General features: G+C 36.0%; 1 protein-coding gene across 3 annotated transcripts in view; it reads left to right on the top strand.

The window, feature by feature from the left end:
- Positions 1-17,364, top strand: part of ASXL2 (ASXL transcriptional regulator 2) — a 76,142-nt gene that overhangs the window by 37,274 nt on the left and 21,504 nt on the right. The window contains exons 4-7 of one of the 3 annotated variants that reach the window (XM_016209149.2): positions 1,703-1,853; positions 10,756-10,871; positions 12,544-12,670; positions 13,734-13,877. In XM_016209149.2, coding sequence (XP_016064635.2) covers positions 1,703-1,853; positions 10,756-10,871; positions 12,544-12,670; positions 13,734-13,877 — 538 coding nt within the window. Of the gene's footprint in view, positions 1-1,702; positions 1,854-9,902; positions 10,675-10,755; positions 10,872-12,543; positions 12,671-13,733; positions 13,878-17,364 lie in introns of those variants that run through there. The other 2 variants (XM_087823409.1, XM_087823410.1) reach the window with 2 other exon arrangements.

Raw genomic sequence — 17,364 nt, 5'->3', positions numbered from 1 at the left:
GCCTGAAATACAAAAGTAGTAAAGGGATGAAGGCAAAGTACATTAGAGAAATAAAATATATACTATATGGAGTGAGTAAAAGAAGGAATTCTGGCTTTATCTTCTCCTAACTATGTAGTCTTCATCAAAATCCTAACCTCTCCTGCCTCAGTTTCCCTGTCTATAAGATAGGAATAAAAGTACCTACCTTAAAAGATTTGGGGCATGAGCAGTTGATCCTGGAGGGATCACAAGTTTAAGAACAGAAGTTAATTATATTTGTATTTAAAATACTTGTTGAACCTGCAGGTCAAGAGGGATGGCTGGCAACTAACTCTGTAAAAAGTTTTTGAAGGAAAGAATAGAGAAAGATGGGATATGTATTTTGATAAAGTGTGTAACACAAGAAATGGCACTAGGATATAAACAGAAGTGGAAAAAAACAGTTTCTTACTAGATCAGTTTACAAATGCTAGTTATAGGTAGCAGGGTCACATGTCAGAATTATTTTTATCTGATTAGAAAAATAAATTATGTGGGAAAATAAAAAATATATTGAGAGGGGAAAAACCATCTGTAATTTTATAACTTTTTATATGTGTATATTTCTTTATATATTTTTATACACTACATAAATTCAAAGTAGCTAATATTTATTGAGCTCTTATCATATGCCAGGCACTGTTTTTCATTTATTAACTCATTTAATTTCAGCATTACCTTTTAAGGTAGGTACTTTTATTCCTATCTTATAGACAGGGAAACTGAGGCAGGAGAGGTTAGGATTTTGATGAAGACTACATAGTTAGGAGAAGATAAAACCAGAATTCAAACCCAGAAAGTCTTAATTTCCTAGTTGTTGATCTTACAGCTGTCCTGTTAAATCTCTCACATACTATGCTGACACAGGTATCCTTTCTGACTAACATTCTCACAACCCAGTGCAGAAACCAAAGATGCATGTGATTTTAAAAAAAGACAGATTTCTTTTGTACTTGATTCTTCCTAATTATTAACGAATATTTAGGAACCGATTAGATTCAAATAATGGACTATCTTTTGCTACCCAGACTCTTGATTGAATTTGCAATACATAATGGTACTAATATACACACAAATATTTATCTATATATTATATATATTACATGGCTGGTGGATGTACATACACTTTACAAAATTTTTATTATATAGTGTGTTTTTTTTTTATCCTGAGCATATAATCATTTACCTGACTTATATATATCAAGTTCTTTTCTTTTTTTTTTAAAATATATTTTTTATTGATTTCACCGAGAGGAAAGGAGAGGGAGAGAGAGAGAGAGAAACATCAATGATGAGAGAGTCATTGATCGGCTGCAGCCCACAACTCGGGCATGTGCCCTGACTGGGAATCGAACCCTGATCACCTGGATCCTAGGTCGACGCTTAACCACTGAGCCACGCCCGGCCGGGCTCAAGTTCTTTTCTAACTTAAGTCTCTGTGTTGTGCCTGTATATGATTGTCATGTAAAATTTTTACCTTTGGATAGATTGAAACATTAGCTAATTTGACCCAAAGAAGAGAGATGACAGGAATTCAGAAAACATTGTTGGTTCTGCTGTTGAATCCTGTAATAATAAAAATTAATCAGCACAGTTAAGTTGCAACAATGCATATCAGAGACTTAATTACTGTTTGCTGAAATGGTAATGATTAATCCTAATTGGATGCCTACATTTTCAGAAAGATGTGCCGGATGGGGTGAAAGAGCTATCAGAAGGTTCAGAAGAAAGCAGTGATGGTCAGTCAGATTCCCAGAGTTCTGAGAACAGCAGCAGCAGCAGTGATGGTGGCAGCAACAAGGAGGGAAAAAAGAACAGGTGGAAAAGGAAAGGTAAATCCACCTGATCCCTCAATAAAGTACTGAACACTAGGACAGATCCCCTTGTTAGTAGGTCCTCTTTTTTCAGACCCCAGGTCAGTTAGTCTCCTTCCCTTACCCTTTAGATCAGTACTGTCCAATAGAATTCCCTGCTCTCATGGAAGGATTCTGTATCTCTGCCGACCACCCCAACAAAGTAGCCACTAGCCGCATGTGTCTATTGAGCACTTGAAATACAGCAAGTGTGACCAAGGAACTCAATTTAAAATTTTATTTTTACTAAAATTTCAGTAGCCTCTTCTGGCTAGTGGCTACCACATTGGACACCATGGCTCTTGGCCGTCTATAGCCTTTTTTAGGATGCTCTGATTTTACTTGCCCCTTTAATCCTCTCTTCTAAAATTTGAGCACTTATACTCTAACAGCTCTCTCCCTACTAGGAAAAGAATGCTTTTATTTCTATTAGCAAAGACTAAATTCAGTCTGCTGGTCTTTGCTCTCATCCTCTGCTTGGTGTCTGCTTCATAACGTACTCAAAAACTTTCTTTAAAGAATAATGTCTTTGTTGCTATAGCTTCCCTGGGATGGATTTTCCACTTAAGGATACATTTTATTACCTTTTTTTGCTAATTTACCTGTCAGAGCTTCTTGTCAGAGTCTTGAGGAGAGAAAGTTGTTTTTTTTTACCAAAATATTAATAAATTCAGCTATGCACGGCAAGGCAGATTTTAAGCCAATTTATGACTATTCCTTTATAAGGACTGATACAAGGATTTTTTACTCTGGACTGATTTTCCAGAGCAAAATAGACATCCAAGAGTTTCCCTAGCTTGGATATCTTATTAGGTTTGAGTTTTAGGTGAACTGTCTTTGTATCTAGAAACTAGAGTTATGTTTTTTAGACTGCTTGACTCATTAATTTTAAGTGCCTTTAGAAGTTTTGATGTTGAACTGTATTAGAAAAATAGTCTTATTTATTAATATCCCTGTGTTAATGTGTGTGCTACTTCAGGAGAGTTGAGATAATTGGTGGCATCATGTGGGTTCTCTGGTACAGCTACTACATGACCAATTTGGGAAAATTTTGTGATTGTGAGGTATTTAGCTGTAAGATCACAACCACTTGGAGAGCAACCCAGACCTCAAATGTTGGGAATGAATGGAATAAAGATGAGACAAAGCCAGGACCTGTGACCAATATTCTGATACATGTTTTTAAAGCAATCCCTGTCAATAGTGAAAGGAGGTGTAGTCCAGGCCTATGTTCCTTGTGCACTAAGGACCTTTTTAGGAAGGGTAGAGCTGAACGTATTAAAAGCTCTGTCTCTCCTCTGTGTTTCCCCAGTTTCAACTTTTCAAGTTTGGAAATTGCTGATCTAAGATTAGGAACCAAGCCCAGTCATCAGGCTAGAGACACAATGAGCAAGATTCATAATGTCTGGATGTGGCTGGAAACAGGGAAATCAGTGTTAAAGAAGGCCCAACTAATAAACTGGAAGCCAAATCATGGTCTTGGAGGTCTTGACTTTTCAGTAGCCACACATGCTGCAGTAGCTGTTTTGAGTAGTCACTGTACATGGTTGTTAAAGGCTGTGTCTAAGAATTTAAGGTAAATGTATTATGATACAGGAAGAACTAAGAAATAACAATAGAACCCATTGTCAGAAGCTTATGAGGTAGATTAAAATAGCATGACCTTGCCCAATATTCAGCATAGTAATAGAAGATACTAACAGCAAGGTAATGGCAAAACAAAAATTGCGGTTCAGATAAATTGTTTTGAACTGCCTTTGATTCATTCCTTTTCTAGAACTTGTCAAATATTGAATATTTATCCTTGATTTACATTACAATAAAATGTTCCAGCAAGATCTTTTCTGAGTGTGGGTAGTCTAAACTGAGAGTAGAATGGGCTGTATGTAGCGTTTGGAAGGTGGAGGTGGGAGGGGCACACGATGTCATATAGAACTCATGTTTACTCTAGCAGCTCCGATATTCTTAAGAAATGGATAAGTGCCGAGCTACCAATAATGAAGAATGATTTAGTCTTTCATTCATGTGTCATACATGTGGCGTAAATATGTACATTTTTAGGTACATATTATATATTTGTGAATGTCCAGTGCAAGTTAAAATGGAAAACTTGTAGTTACCAGTGATAGTAGCATGGAGCAAGTAGTTCTAAATCAATTGCAATAATTAATAAAGGTAAAGCAAACTAATTGTGCCTATTCTTTTTTCTTATTTAGGGCTTTTACTCTCAGTCTGACATCACTTTATTTCAAATGCATTGTAGGACAGGAAGAACATTGAGATAGTATCAAAACCCACTTCCTTTTATGTACAAAAATAAAGAGCTCTGACAGCAAAACTGATACTTCTAGTTGAAAATTGATAGAAACTCTCTTGATATAGTTGTACCTTTCAGCCAGATAGGAATAGAGAACAGAACTTTGAAATTCAGCCCAATATTAAAACTAGTTTATTGATTTCCGTGTAAAGTGGAAGAACTTAGAAGCTTGTAGTTTTGGTTTTTAATTTTCAGACAGGAAACAATGTTCAGAGAAGAGCTTTATGGAATTCCAAGCCAAGGTAAGGTGGAATGACTCCAGAAAAATAATTAAAATCAACTTTTTCTGTTGCTGTTTTGGTAGAATCAAAGCTAAGTAAGTCTCTGCCTTTTCCCAAAAATAAAATACAAATATTGCAGCATGAAGCAACTGCAGAAGTATTATTTTTATCTTCTAATAAAGAAAAGCTTGTTAGATTTTGGTCTGCTTTTAAAGTATCTTAAGAAAGAAATTATGTGAAATATACCTTTTCACCTATAAGGAATTACTAATTCTTTCCAGGAGCATGACCTAATGTTAATTTTACTGCTTGTTCAGAACTACTTTAAATCAGGAATTTGATATTATATATTGTGTTTTTAGTTAAAATACCATAGGCCTCCCTGTCTTCTAACATCATTTATATTTATGTTAAGATAGCTGAACGGGGATGATTATATATAGAAATACCTCCTTTAAAAAGTATACAGGGAAGAAGAACTCCTTTGGGCAAAGTTAACTTATGTAGGGAGAGAACTTTGGGAGAGATGTTCTCTTTCTCCTCATGGGTGGATGGATGGTGGCTGAGTTGGAGGTTTTAGCTCTGTCATGAATTAAAGATGGCTACACTGTTAGGACTTGGATAGTTAGGGTACCCAGAAGGAAAGGAAGGTGTTCAGGTGTGGCCTCTCTCTCTCTGATTACTGGACTGTTTGAATATCATCAGGAACCAGTCTGCTTAGTTTGGAGTAGACTACGCTTGCAATGGGAAGAAGGGGCTTAGAACTAAAACATTTGTTACTTCTGGAAATGCAGTTCCTCTATAAAGAAAGACTATCGTGGAAATAAGAACTCTTCCCTTCATAGAAGGATTACTGTTTTTGAAGATTAAAACAGTTTTGGTTGGGGAGGGGGAAGGGGTGGCTTGGAGCAGGTCATTGGGGAGAAAAAGGGACATCTGTGATATTTTAAACAAAAATAAAATTTTTAAAAAAGTGGCAACAACAAAAAAAATTAATTAAAAAAATAATAAAACAGTTTTGGAAGCTTCAGCTGTTATCATTGTTTCAACTGTTAATCCTTCAGCTATATAAAGCTACATTCTAATTTTTATATTACTGCATTATTTCTGATAATCTCTCTAACATTTCAGAGGGGCCCATTGAATATTTTCAGGAGAATATAAAGTATTGTCAGAGATTATTTACTAAAGCTTTAAATTCAGATGTATCTAATATTCTTTTGATGATGTTCAGTATAATAACTATCCATTGAAATGAGAAATTCTCAATGCTATGATATGTCTGAAAAGTAGTATCTCCTGAACATATACTCAGTGAGTGGTAATAAATATCCAACAACCTGAAACTACTTCAGTAAGTTATGCAAAACTGGCTTTAATGAGCACCAAGTTTTCAAACTTGTTTTGAATGTTTTCCTGAAAACACTTATTTAATTTTAAAGTTTTCTCCACTAGGTTGCTCTTTTTTTTTTTTTTTTTTTGAGTGACTTTTTTTGTTTTTTAAAATTAAATAAGTAACAACTGATCTTTTGACCAGAATTTGTTAATCTTGTGTCTGTATGTTTATGTAAAAGCAAGCATTTTGTTTCTAATCAGATTCTAAGTAAGTTTTTAAATGAGTGCTTTTAATCCATTTAGCAGTTCACGTTGGAGGACCAGTAGATCAGGATATAATCTTGAGAGGTATTGTTCAGGCCATTATTTATTGACAAAAACAAAGAAATATCTCTATTTAAACTACTTGCTACATTCAGTTTTTTCCCCTTATGTACAACTTGTCAGGTATTTGGGAGACCAGTTTGAATAAGGTGTGCGTTCCACCCATATCTAGAGGTATAGAAAAAGAAGCAGATAATTAGCAAATAACTTAATAAATGACATGTGTTTATGTTTATCATATTATGACAGAATTACAGAAGAAAGTAATTTTACCTGGGTTAGTAAATATTGTATGAGATATAGAAAAATTTAATACACTATCCTTCCCTTGAGAGTATAATTTCTAGTGAAGATAGGACATGATGGATAGAAAAAATATATAAAGGCAAAAGGTAGAAGTGTGTGCACAGTGTTTTCAGGAAACCATAGGAAGAAAAGTTTGGCTAGAAGGGGATTTGTGGGAAAAAAGAAAAGGAAAGAAGTTAGGATCAGACTGTTAATCTTACTGCTACTCTCCATTACTTATAGGTTGTAGGTGTACATAAAGTAATTTCTTAGGAAAACTAAGATATGTAGTATGGGTCAGAGAATGGCAACACTGCTGACTCACATTTTCATAGCCACACACCAAGAGGAACAAGATGTTTTATAGCCCTTTATCAGTTTTACCCTCTTGTCCATTTAGTGTCTGAGTTAATATGCTAGCTTCTTTGATTTGTTTTATATTAGTTCAGTTTATTTCTAATCATTGGTATATAGGTTGAAATAATTCATTTCCATTCTACTCTCAATTCTCTTACTTTACCTCATTTTATTGGGCTTCATTGTGCTTCACAGATACTGTGTTTTTTACAAATTGAACGTTTGTGACAACCCTGTGTCAAGCAAGCCCGTCAGCGCCATTTTCCCCACAGCATTTGCTTTCTGTGTCACATTTTGGTAATACTCACAATATTTCAGACTTTTTCGTTACTACTATATTTGTTATGGTAATCTGTGATGTTACTATTGTAACTGTTTTGGGGCACCATGAACTTTGTCCATGTAAGATGGTGAACTTAACCGATTCATGTTGTGTGTGTTCTGACTGCTCCACCAACTGGCCATCCCTCATTTCTCTTTCTCTTCTTGGGCTTCCCTATCCCCTAAGACACAATAATATTGAAATTAGGCCAATTAATAACCCTACAGTAGCCTTTAAGTGTTCAAGTGAAAAGTCTCATGTCTCTCACTTTAAATAAACAACTAGAAATACTAAGCTTAATGAGGAATGCATGCCCAAAGCTGAGATAAGTCAAAAGCTAGGTCTCTTGCACCAAAAACGTAGGCAGATTTGTGAATGCAAAGGAAAAGTTCCTGAAGGAAATTAAGAGTGCTACCCTAGTGAACACACAGATAAGAAAGTAGAACAGCCTTATTGCAGATACGGAGAAAGTTACAGTGACCTGGATGGAAGATCAAAACAGACACAACATTTTTATCAGCCAGAGCCCAATCCAGAGCAAGACCCCAACTCTCTTTAATTCTATGAAGTCTGAGAGAGGTGAGGAAGCTGCAGAAAAAAAGTTTGAAGGTAGCAGACTTTGGTTCATGATGTTTAAGAAAAGAAGCCGTTTTTGTAACATAAAAGTGCAAGGTGAAACAGCAAGTGCTCTTGAAGAAGCTATAGCAAGTTATCCAGAAGATCTAGGTTAAGGTAATTAATGTAGGTGGCTACACTAGACAAAAGATTTTCAGTGTTAACAAAACCCTTATATTGAAAGAAGATGCCATCTAGGACTTTCATAGCTAGAGAGGAGAAGTCAGTGCCTGTCTTCAAAGGACAAGCTGACTCTCTTGTTAGGGGCTAATGCAGCTGATGACTTTAAATGGAAGCCAGTGCTCATTTATCATTTCCAAAAATTCAGGGCCCTTAATAATTATGCTAAATCTGCTCTGCCTGTGCTCTATAAATGGAACAACAGAGCCTTATGACAGCACACCTGTTTACAACATAGTTTATTGAGAATTTTAAGCCCACTGTTGAGACCTACTGCTCAGTAAAAGATTCTTTCAAAATATGACTGCTCATTGACAATACACCTGGTCATCCAAGCACTCTGATGGAGATAGATGTACAAGGAGAATAATATTTTCATGCCTGCTAACACAACATTCTTTCTGCACTCCATGTATCAAGGAGTAATTTTGACTTTCAAGTCTTATTACTTAAGAAATACAATTTTCATAAGGTTATAGCTGACATAGTGATTCTCTGATGGATCTGGACGAAGTAAATGGAAAATCTAAAAAGGATTCACCATTCCTGATGCTATTAAGAACATTCGTGATATCTGGAAAGAGGTAAAATTATCAACATTTACAGGATTGTGGAAGAAGTTAATTCCAACCCTCATGTATAATTTTGAGGGGTTCAAGACCTCAGTGGAAGAAGTAATTGCAGATGTGGTGGAAATAGCAAGAGAACTAGTATTAGAAGTGAAGCCTGAAGATGTTATTGAACTGCTGTAATCTCTTGATAAAACTTTATTGGATGAGGATTCTTCCTGTGGATGATCAGAGAAAATAGTTTCTTGAGATGGAATCCACTCCTGATGGAAATGCTGTGAAGATTGTTGAAATGACCACAAAGGACTTAGCATGTTACATAAACTTAGTTGCTAAAGCAGAAACAGGGTTTGAGAGGATTGACTTCAATTTTGAAAGAAGTTCTGTGGGTAAAATGCTGTCAAATGATATTATATGCTACAGAGAAATCGTTCATGACAGGAAGAATCACTTGATACAGCAAACTTCACTGTTGTCTTATTTTAAGAAGTTACCACAGTCACGCCACCCTTCAGCAGCCACCATTCTGATCATTCAGCAGCCATCGAGACTGAAGCAAAACCCTCCGCCAGCAAAAAGATTACAACTTGCTGAAGACTCGGATGATTGTTAGCATTTTTAGCAATAAAGTATTATTAAATTAAGGCATATACACTTCTTTTAAAAAAAAGCTAATGTCAATAATAATCTTAAATATAAATGGATTAAACATTCCAAAGGACGTAAGGTATCCAAATGGATAAGAAAACAAGCCCCAAATATATGCTGTCTCCAAGAGACCCACCTCAGAACCAAAGGCACACAGGCCAAAGGGAAAAAACCCAACTTCTAGAGGACTTTAAAGGAGAGATTGACAGCAATACAGTCACGGTAGACTTTAACACCCCACTGATTTTACTGGATAGATCTTCCAGACAAAAAATCAATAAGGAAACAGTGATTCTAAATGACACACAGATCAGATGGATTTAATTGACATTTACAGAACATTTCACCCCAAAGCTGCAGAATAGGCATTCTCCTTAAATGCACATGGGACATTCTCAAAGACAGGCCACATGTTAGGACACAAAACAAGTCTCTACAAGTTCAAGAAGATTGAAATCATATCAGACATCTTCTCGGACATTTATACCATGGAATACTGTGCCGCTATAAAAACGAAGGATCCCTTACCCTTTGAAGACAGCATGGTGGGACCTGGAGAGTATTACGCTAAGTGAAATAAGCCAGTCAGAGAAAGACAAGTATCACATGGTCTTACTCATATGTGGAATCTAATGAACAAAATAAATCTGTAAACAAAATAGATCCAGAGACACAGAAGCATGGAACAGACTGAGGAATCTCAGAGGGAAGGCAGGGGTGGATGGGTAGGTGGGGAGAGATTAACCTAAGAACTTATATGCATATATACATAACCCATGGACACAGAGAATAGTGTGGTGAAGGCCTGCCTGGGAGGAGGAGTGCAGGGGGGAGGGGATCAATGGAGGGGAGAAGGGGAACATTTGTATTCCTTTCAACAATAAAGATAAATTTAAAATTAAAAAATAAATTTAAAAAATGCTAACGTGCACTTGATAGACCACAGTATAGTATAAACATACTCTTATATGCACTGGGAAACCAAAAAATTTGTGCAACTCACTTTAATGTGGTGGTCTGAAACTGAACCTGCAATATTCCCAAGATATGCCTGTATAGCATTATGTTAGAGGTGTTTATCTCAACACAAGTAAGCAAGAAAAAGCAGTTGGAAAGTAAGTAACAAGAGAAGGAAAAACTACCTCTGTGTGCAGATGATGTGATATCTGACAAACTCGAAAATTTTTATATCAGTGGAGATAAAAATTGGTAACAGAATTTAGTAAAATAGCTGGATATGATACCATTGTGATTAACTAGTTAATAATAGGAAAGTAGCAAAAGGAAGGCCAGACATTATAATCATGTTATTTGGAAGTTTCAACTTTGCTCTCCCCAGGGAACCACTGGTCTATTCCCTGAAAAATATGCTGTCCAACAGGCTCTAGAATCTTTCCTAATTTTATCTAATTTGGTGACTAATGGTTTATATTCTGCTTCCTGCTGCTTCAATCAGTTCTGTTGAAAAATTAAAGACCAAAGTGTAATGAATACTAACACCCATCCCTTCCCCATCCTGTCATCCTTCACTAGAGCTTTCTGAGGAAATAAACTGGAAAGGGAGGCTGTTTGCCGTAGCGCTCCAAAAAGAAGACCCTTCCCAAAAGTGTTTCAGATCTTAATACAGGTAGCAGAATGTGATTGGGGAAGGAATGGTGCGTGATAGCAACTCTGATAACAAATTTTTCATTGTCATTTCCACCCCTAGTATCATCTAGACTGTCACAGCCATCCTCTCCCCAGTCAGGCTGCCCATCACCCACCATTCCAGCAGGTAAAGTCATTTCTCCATCGCAGAAGCACAGCAAGAAGGCACTAAAGCAGGTAATCATGCTAGTCTCTGTTGTTTGTCAGAAGTATAATCTCCTACATTAAAAATACATGACTCTGGCAGGCAATGAAAGTTTCTTGAAAGGACATTATGTCCTTTTAAGGAGAAATTTCATGCTGTTTCCCAATTTGGATTTAATAATTTATGCATCTCTGTGTCATAGGTTTGTGGTAGATACTGTTTTTATCACACTTTATTTGTTCCTAATTTGCTAAGAGTTTTTGTGTGTGTGTGTGTATTCATTTTTTAAATTATGAATAGGTGTTAAATTTTTCAGGTTTGTTTTCTTCAGCATTTATTGAGATAATCAGGTAGTTTTTTTCCTTAAATTTAGTAACATACAGAATTGCACAACTAGATTTTTAAATGTTAATCTGTACTTAACTCTCTAAAATAAACTATATGTTTGTTATATATTTTTAAATATGTTGTGGAATTTTCTTTTTTAAGATTTTAGCTTGGATTTTGCTGAGGTTTTTTGTTTGTTTGTTTGTTTTTGGTACTATCCACGAACAGTTTTGGAACCAGGATTGTTCTAGCATCCTAAACTAAATTGTGTAGCTCTCTATACAGGGTGTCCCAAAAAGTTCCATTCCTGGTCAGGGCCCATGCCCAGGTTGCTGGCTTGATCCTAGGTAGGGAGAGTGCAGGAGGAAGTAATCAATGATGTTTCTCCCTTATCCATGTTTCTATCTCTCTTTCCCTCTCCCTTCTTCTCTAAAAATCAATAAAAACATATTTTAAAAAAGAAAATTCTGTAAATCTCATCTTTTAAAATTGTTTTCCTAGCATTTCAGTTTTATCTACTTTTACTGGTCTCTTGATTTTCTGCTGCTTTAGCTAAATTTGGAAATTTATTTTTCTTAGTGATCCGTTTCACTTGATTTTTTTCAAATATTGGTATAAAGTTGTATATAGTATTCTTCTATCTCTCTTTTTTGTTCTTTAGTGTTTTTCCTTTATAATGTATCTTCTTTTTCCCCAGTGCTAGTTGCCAATGATCTACCTATTTTATTGGACTTTTTAAAGAACTAACCTGATTTTTTGAAATGCAAATGATCAGTAAATATAAATTCACTAGTAGTTAAGGGAGCATTAAAATAGTCTACTACTTTTATCCTCAGATTGGTATAAATCTTAATTATCTTCATTGTCAAGTGTGTGGGAAAATGGCTATTGTGTTTTGTCAGTAGAATATAAATTATAGTTACTTAGGAGAGAGATTTTGTAGCATTATTAAAATTTTATTTTTTAAATACGTTTTTATTTAATTTAGAGAGAGAGAGGAAGGGAGAGGGATAGAGAGAGAAACATCGATGAGACAAAGAAACATCAATCGGCTGCCTCCTGCACAACCTGGGAATGTGCCCTTACCTGGTAATCGAACCTGCAATCTCTTGGTGCATAGGACAACGCTCAACCGAGCCACACTGGCCAGGGCCTATTTATTGAAATTTTAAATGCACACACACCATAACTAAGCAGTTGAACATTTTGGAACTTACGTTAGAAAAATATGTACGTATATAAACACAAAGAAAAATATTTCGTTAAAGTTTGTAATAGCAAAAACTTGCATGCTCTTTACCACTTAAGTTGTTTACTTTTTGTTATTACTAAAACACTGATTTGTTTTGTTTCTTATAGTCAGTTTTCTCTTTATAGGCTCTAAAACAGCAACAGCAGAAGAAACAACAGCAGCAATGTAGGCCAAGCATGTCCATCTCCTCCAATCAGCATCTCTCTCTGAAAACTGTCAAAGCAGCCAGTGACTCTGTAACTGCTAAATCTGGTAGGCGGGGGAGGGTGTCTATTCAATGGAAGTTTCTTTATTTTTATTTTTTTATTTTAATTAAATTTATTGGGGTGACATTGGTTAATAAAATTATATAGGTTTCAGGAGTACAATTCGATAATACATCATCTACGTATTGTATCATGTGTTCACCACCCCAAGTCAAGTCTCCTTCTGTCACCATTTATCTCCCCTTTACCTTCTCCTACCTTCCCCCATTCCCTTTCCCTCTGGTATCATCATACTGTTGTCTATGAGGGGCTTTTTGTTTGTTTTGTTTTTGTTGTTTTTGCTTCCTTCATCAATGGAAGTTTCTTTTTCTGGTAGTTTGTGTTGTTTTTCTAATTTGTATACTGCATTTATTTTAAATTATTGTATTTATTTACATAATCCTTGTATTGCCAAATCATTGATTTAAATGGTTCCAGGTTAAATGGGAAATTTATGCAAAATATTCATGCAGTTATTTAAAAATACATCAGTGGGATTTGTATGTTAGAATGAAATCTATAACCAACTTAACTTCCAAGATGTCTTAATAATATTTGGAACCCTCTAATCTGTAACCTTAGAAAACTGATGTTTTCAAAAGATACTCAAACTAAACTCTTCACAAATTATCTCTTTTAAAAATAAAAGATTTTACTAAGAATACATGCAACCTTTGAATTTCCATTGGACATATCTACAGGCCTTTAGATTTGTTGTTGCTTATTTTGTTTTTAATCTAAACTCATCTGGATATAGACTTTGTGTTTTATTACACAATTCGGTTTGATGCCAGCTGATTATATGTGCCTGCGAGATTTAAACTGTGTCTTGCAGAACTTTGCATTATGTTGGGGAGGAAATTTACCACCAGAAGCCAGTAATGTGCTGAGAAGAAGGAGGGATTTTACGTTCTTTTTGGGGCTTAATCCTCAGACTCAAAACACATTTGCAAGGTCACATTGCCTCATACATAACTACTTTTAGTTAGTGTTGAATGATTTAATTCTTTGATAACGGATTTCTATCTATAACCTTAATGTCACCAGTCTGTTATATATTTTTCCCCTAGCAGTATGGGAAGGAAAGCAATCTGATGGACAGTCAAGCAGCTCCCAGAACTCAAACTCTAGCTTTTCTTCTTCAGTTAAAGTGGAAAATCCTTTGCTAGGCTTGGGGAAGAAGTCATTCCAAAGGTCTGACAGACTTCACACAAGTAAGTTAATTTGCAAGGACTTCATTTCTTTGTAAATTATTTTTTTTGGCAACTTAATTTATCAGCCTAGTGTCTGAAATTCATTAGCTGTCTGGCGTAATTGTTACTTCCTCTTCACCTGCCCTTACCAAACTTTATTCAGCATAAGGTCTGTTATTAGGCCATTTTGTGGTTTATTTCTTTTTCTGATCATAGGTTGCTTTGGCATTATTTACATTTAATTTCTTCTTGTTTTTTCTGTCCTCACTTGAGGATAATTTTTCCATTGCTTTTCAGAGAGAGTGGAAGGGGGGGAGAGAAAGAGAGAGAGAGAGAGAGAGAGAGAAAGAGAAAGAGAAATATCGATGTGAGAGAGACACATCAATTGGCTGTCTCCAACTCACGTGCTCGCCGGGGCCGGGGATAAAGCCTGCAACTGAGGTACATGCCCTTGGCCAGAATCGAAACCTGGGACCCTTCAATCCTCAGGCCGACGCTCTAACTACTGAGACAAACTGGCTAGGGCTACATTTTATTTCTAACTATACAGAAAGGGCTTATAATTAAACATGACAAACTGAACATTTTTTTCCTGCTCCCTCTGAATCCCACAAAAATGAGAATATGGAAATAAAAAAGCTTAAATCCACAAGGGTGAAAGAAACAAGTAGCCAGCAGATGGGCAGGCAGTGGCAATACTTTTTTTTTTTTAACCCTCACCCAAAGATATTTTTTCCATTGCTTTTCAGAGAGAGTGGAAGGGGGAGAGAGAGGGGGAGAAGGGGAGAGAGGGAAAGAGAGAGAGAAAGAAACATTGATATGAGAGAGACACATTGATTGGTTGCCTCCCACATGCCCCTGACTGGGGTTGCCGATTGAGCCTGCAACTGAGGTACGTGCCCTTGACCGGAATCAAGCCTGGGACTCTTTAGTCCACAGGCCCACGCTTTAACCACTGAGTCAAACCGGCTAGGCCACATGCCAATGTTTAAAATAGTGCCTGGTGCTTAGAAGGCCCTATATTAAGTGTTTACTACTGCTGTTATTTATCATTGTTGTTGTTATTACTACTAATATTACTTTAAATTTACTGAGATATGCCCTTGCCAGTGTGGCTTGGTTGGAGTGTCAGCCCGTATACTGAAAGGTTGTGGGTTCAGTTCTGGGTCAGGGCACATACCTAGGTTTTGGGTTCAGTCACTGGTTGGGGCATGTATGGAAGGCAACCAATTGATGTTCTCTCTCACATCGATGTTTCTCTCTGCCCCCCGCCCCAGAATTCTGTGTTTATTGGAATAAGCATGTCAGTCTGAAAAATAGCTCAGCTTTTTTTCCTCGTCTTTTTAGGGGCTGCTTTTATTACACTTGATTTATTAATAATTGAGAGAGATGTGTTGAAATGTCCTATCTTAATGGTGGCTTTGTCCAGTTCTCCCTGTTGTTCTATCAGTTTTTATTTCACATACTTTGAAGCTGTCTTTTTTTAAAAAAAATATATGTCTTTATTGATTTCAGAGAGAGGAAGGGAGAGGGAGAGAGAGAGATAGAAACATCAATGATGAGAGAGTCATTGATCCCCGCACACCCCCGACTGGGGATCAAGCCCGCAACCCGGGCATGTGCCCTGATCAGGAATCGAACCCCGATCGCCTGGATCCTAGGTCGATGCTTAACCGCTGAGCCATGCCCAGCCGGGCATTAAAGCTGTCTTATATTAGATATCTTCATGTTTAAAATCCCCCTGGTGGATTGAACCCTTTATCGTTATCATTATTTATTTACCTGATCAATCATTGATTAGGTTTTTTACTTAAAGTGTCTTCTGTTTGATGTTAATGAAGGTACACAAGCTTTCCTATAGTTAGTTTTTCCCTGCTGTGTCTTTACTTTGTTCATTTCTGTGTTCTTGTGCTTTATGTATTATCCCTTTACAGAACATATAGCTAGCTGAATTTTTAAATTTTTATTTCAATATGACAATCTCATTTATTCAGTGAGTTTTATCCATTTACATTTATTGTAATTGCTAATCTATTTGGACTAGTTTCTACGTCTTATTTGTTGATTTTTGTCCTGCTTCTGTTTTTCTTGTTTTCTTTTTTTAATTAAAGGTTTTGGGGGGCTTTACTGAGCTTTTTGGTATGTTGTCTGTCTTAATTCCCTTATATTCCTCTTTCTCTCTTCTGAGTTTAGTATACATTCTATTCCTATTCTTTTAGTGGTGATTTTTTTTTTTTTTTTTAAATATATATTGATTTCAGAGAGAGAGGGAGGGAGGGGGAGAGAGAGAGAGAAACATCAATGGTGAGAGAATTGTCATTGGTTGGCTGCCTCCTGCACACCCCCTGCTGGGAATCAAGCCAGAAACCCGGGCATGTGCCCTGACTAGGAATTGAACCTCGATCTCCTGGATCCTAGGTCAATGCTCGACTGCTGAGCCACACCCTGCTGGGCTTTTAGTGGTGATTTAGATGGTACCATGTATGTTTAATTCTTTAAAATAACCATTCCTCTCCCCCTGTCTTATTGAGGTATAATTTACATGTAACATTATATTAGTTTTAGGTGTACATCATGACGATCTGATATATTTATGTATTGGGAAATGCTCAACACAATAAGTTTAGGTAACATCCATAACCTAACTCAGACAAATTTTTTTCCTTGTGATGTGAACTTTTAAGAACTTTTGCTACTCTGTTAGCAAAAAAGTAACCATCTAGGATCTTTAGGTTTGTAGTTTTCATCAGTTCAGATAAATGTATTACTGTCAATTCTTTAAATGTTGCCTTTTTCCCATTCTCTTCATTTTCTCCTTCTGGTATTCAATCAAGCTTTTATTAGACCTCATTCTATCAGTCATGTTTCTGCTAAAGCTCTCAAAATATTTAATCTTATCTGTCTGTCTTATATTCTGGGTAAATTGTTTGGCTATATATTTTAGGTTATAATCCCCCCCTTTAACAGTGTCTAAACTGCTCTTTAATCGAGTCATAGTATTTGATTTCAATAATATTTATTCTAATTTGTGGAAGTCTCGTTTATTTTTTAAATCTTTGTGCTTATTCCTAATTATCCTCATCTTTACAATTACATCTTTTAGTTTTTAAGTCATTTTATATATAGCTATTCTATATTCTATATATGTGACAGTTTCAGTGATAGCAGTAGTTTAGGTTGTAATCTTTCCTTTCTGGTTTTTGTTGACTCTGTCATAGTGGCATACCTTCTGGTGTGTCAAGGTAATCTTTGTGAGGTAGTGCTGGATTTTAATTTGTAAGAATCCTATGGGCCTAATTTAAGAGAAATCCTTTCCTTTTAAGAGAGATTACTTTTGCTTGTACTTAGTCCAGAAGCCAGAGGTTACCCACATCCAGGGTTGTGTAACTTTGTGCAGGTATTTCTAAATGTAGAATTTCTGTATCCTAGATTACTATGCATATTAAAATTTTGCTGTATATTGCTAAATTTTCTCCTAAGAAGATTCTTATTTTTTAAAATATATTTT

This window comes from Miniopterus natalensis, chromosome 13 (assembly GCF_054644295.1).
Source record: "Miniopterus natalensis isolate mMinNat1 chromosome 13, mMinNat1.hap1, whole genome shotgun sequence".
Classification (NCBI taxonomy): domain Eukaryota; kingdom Metazoa; phylum Chordata; class Mammalia; order Chiroptera; family Miniopteridae; genus Miniopterus; species Miniopterus natalensis.
The sequence above is the reverse complement of the archived record's forward strand: the minus strand, read 5'-3'. Positions and strand labels throughout refer to the sequence as shown.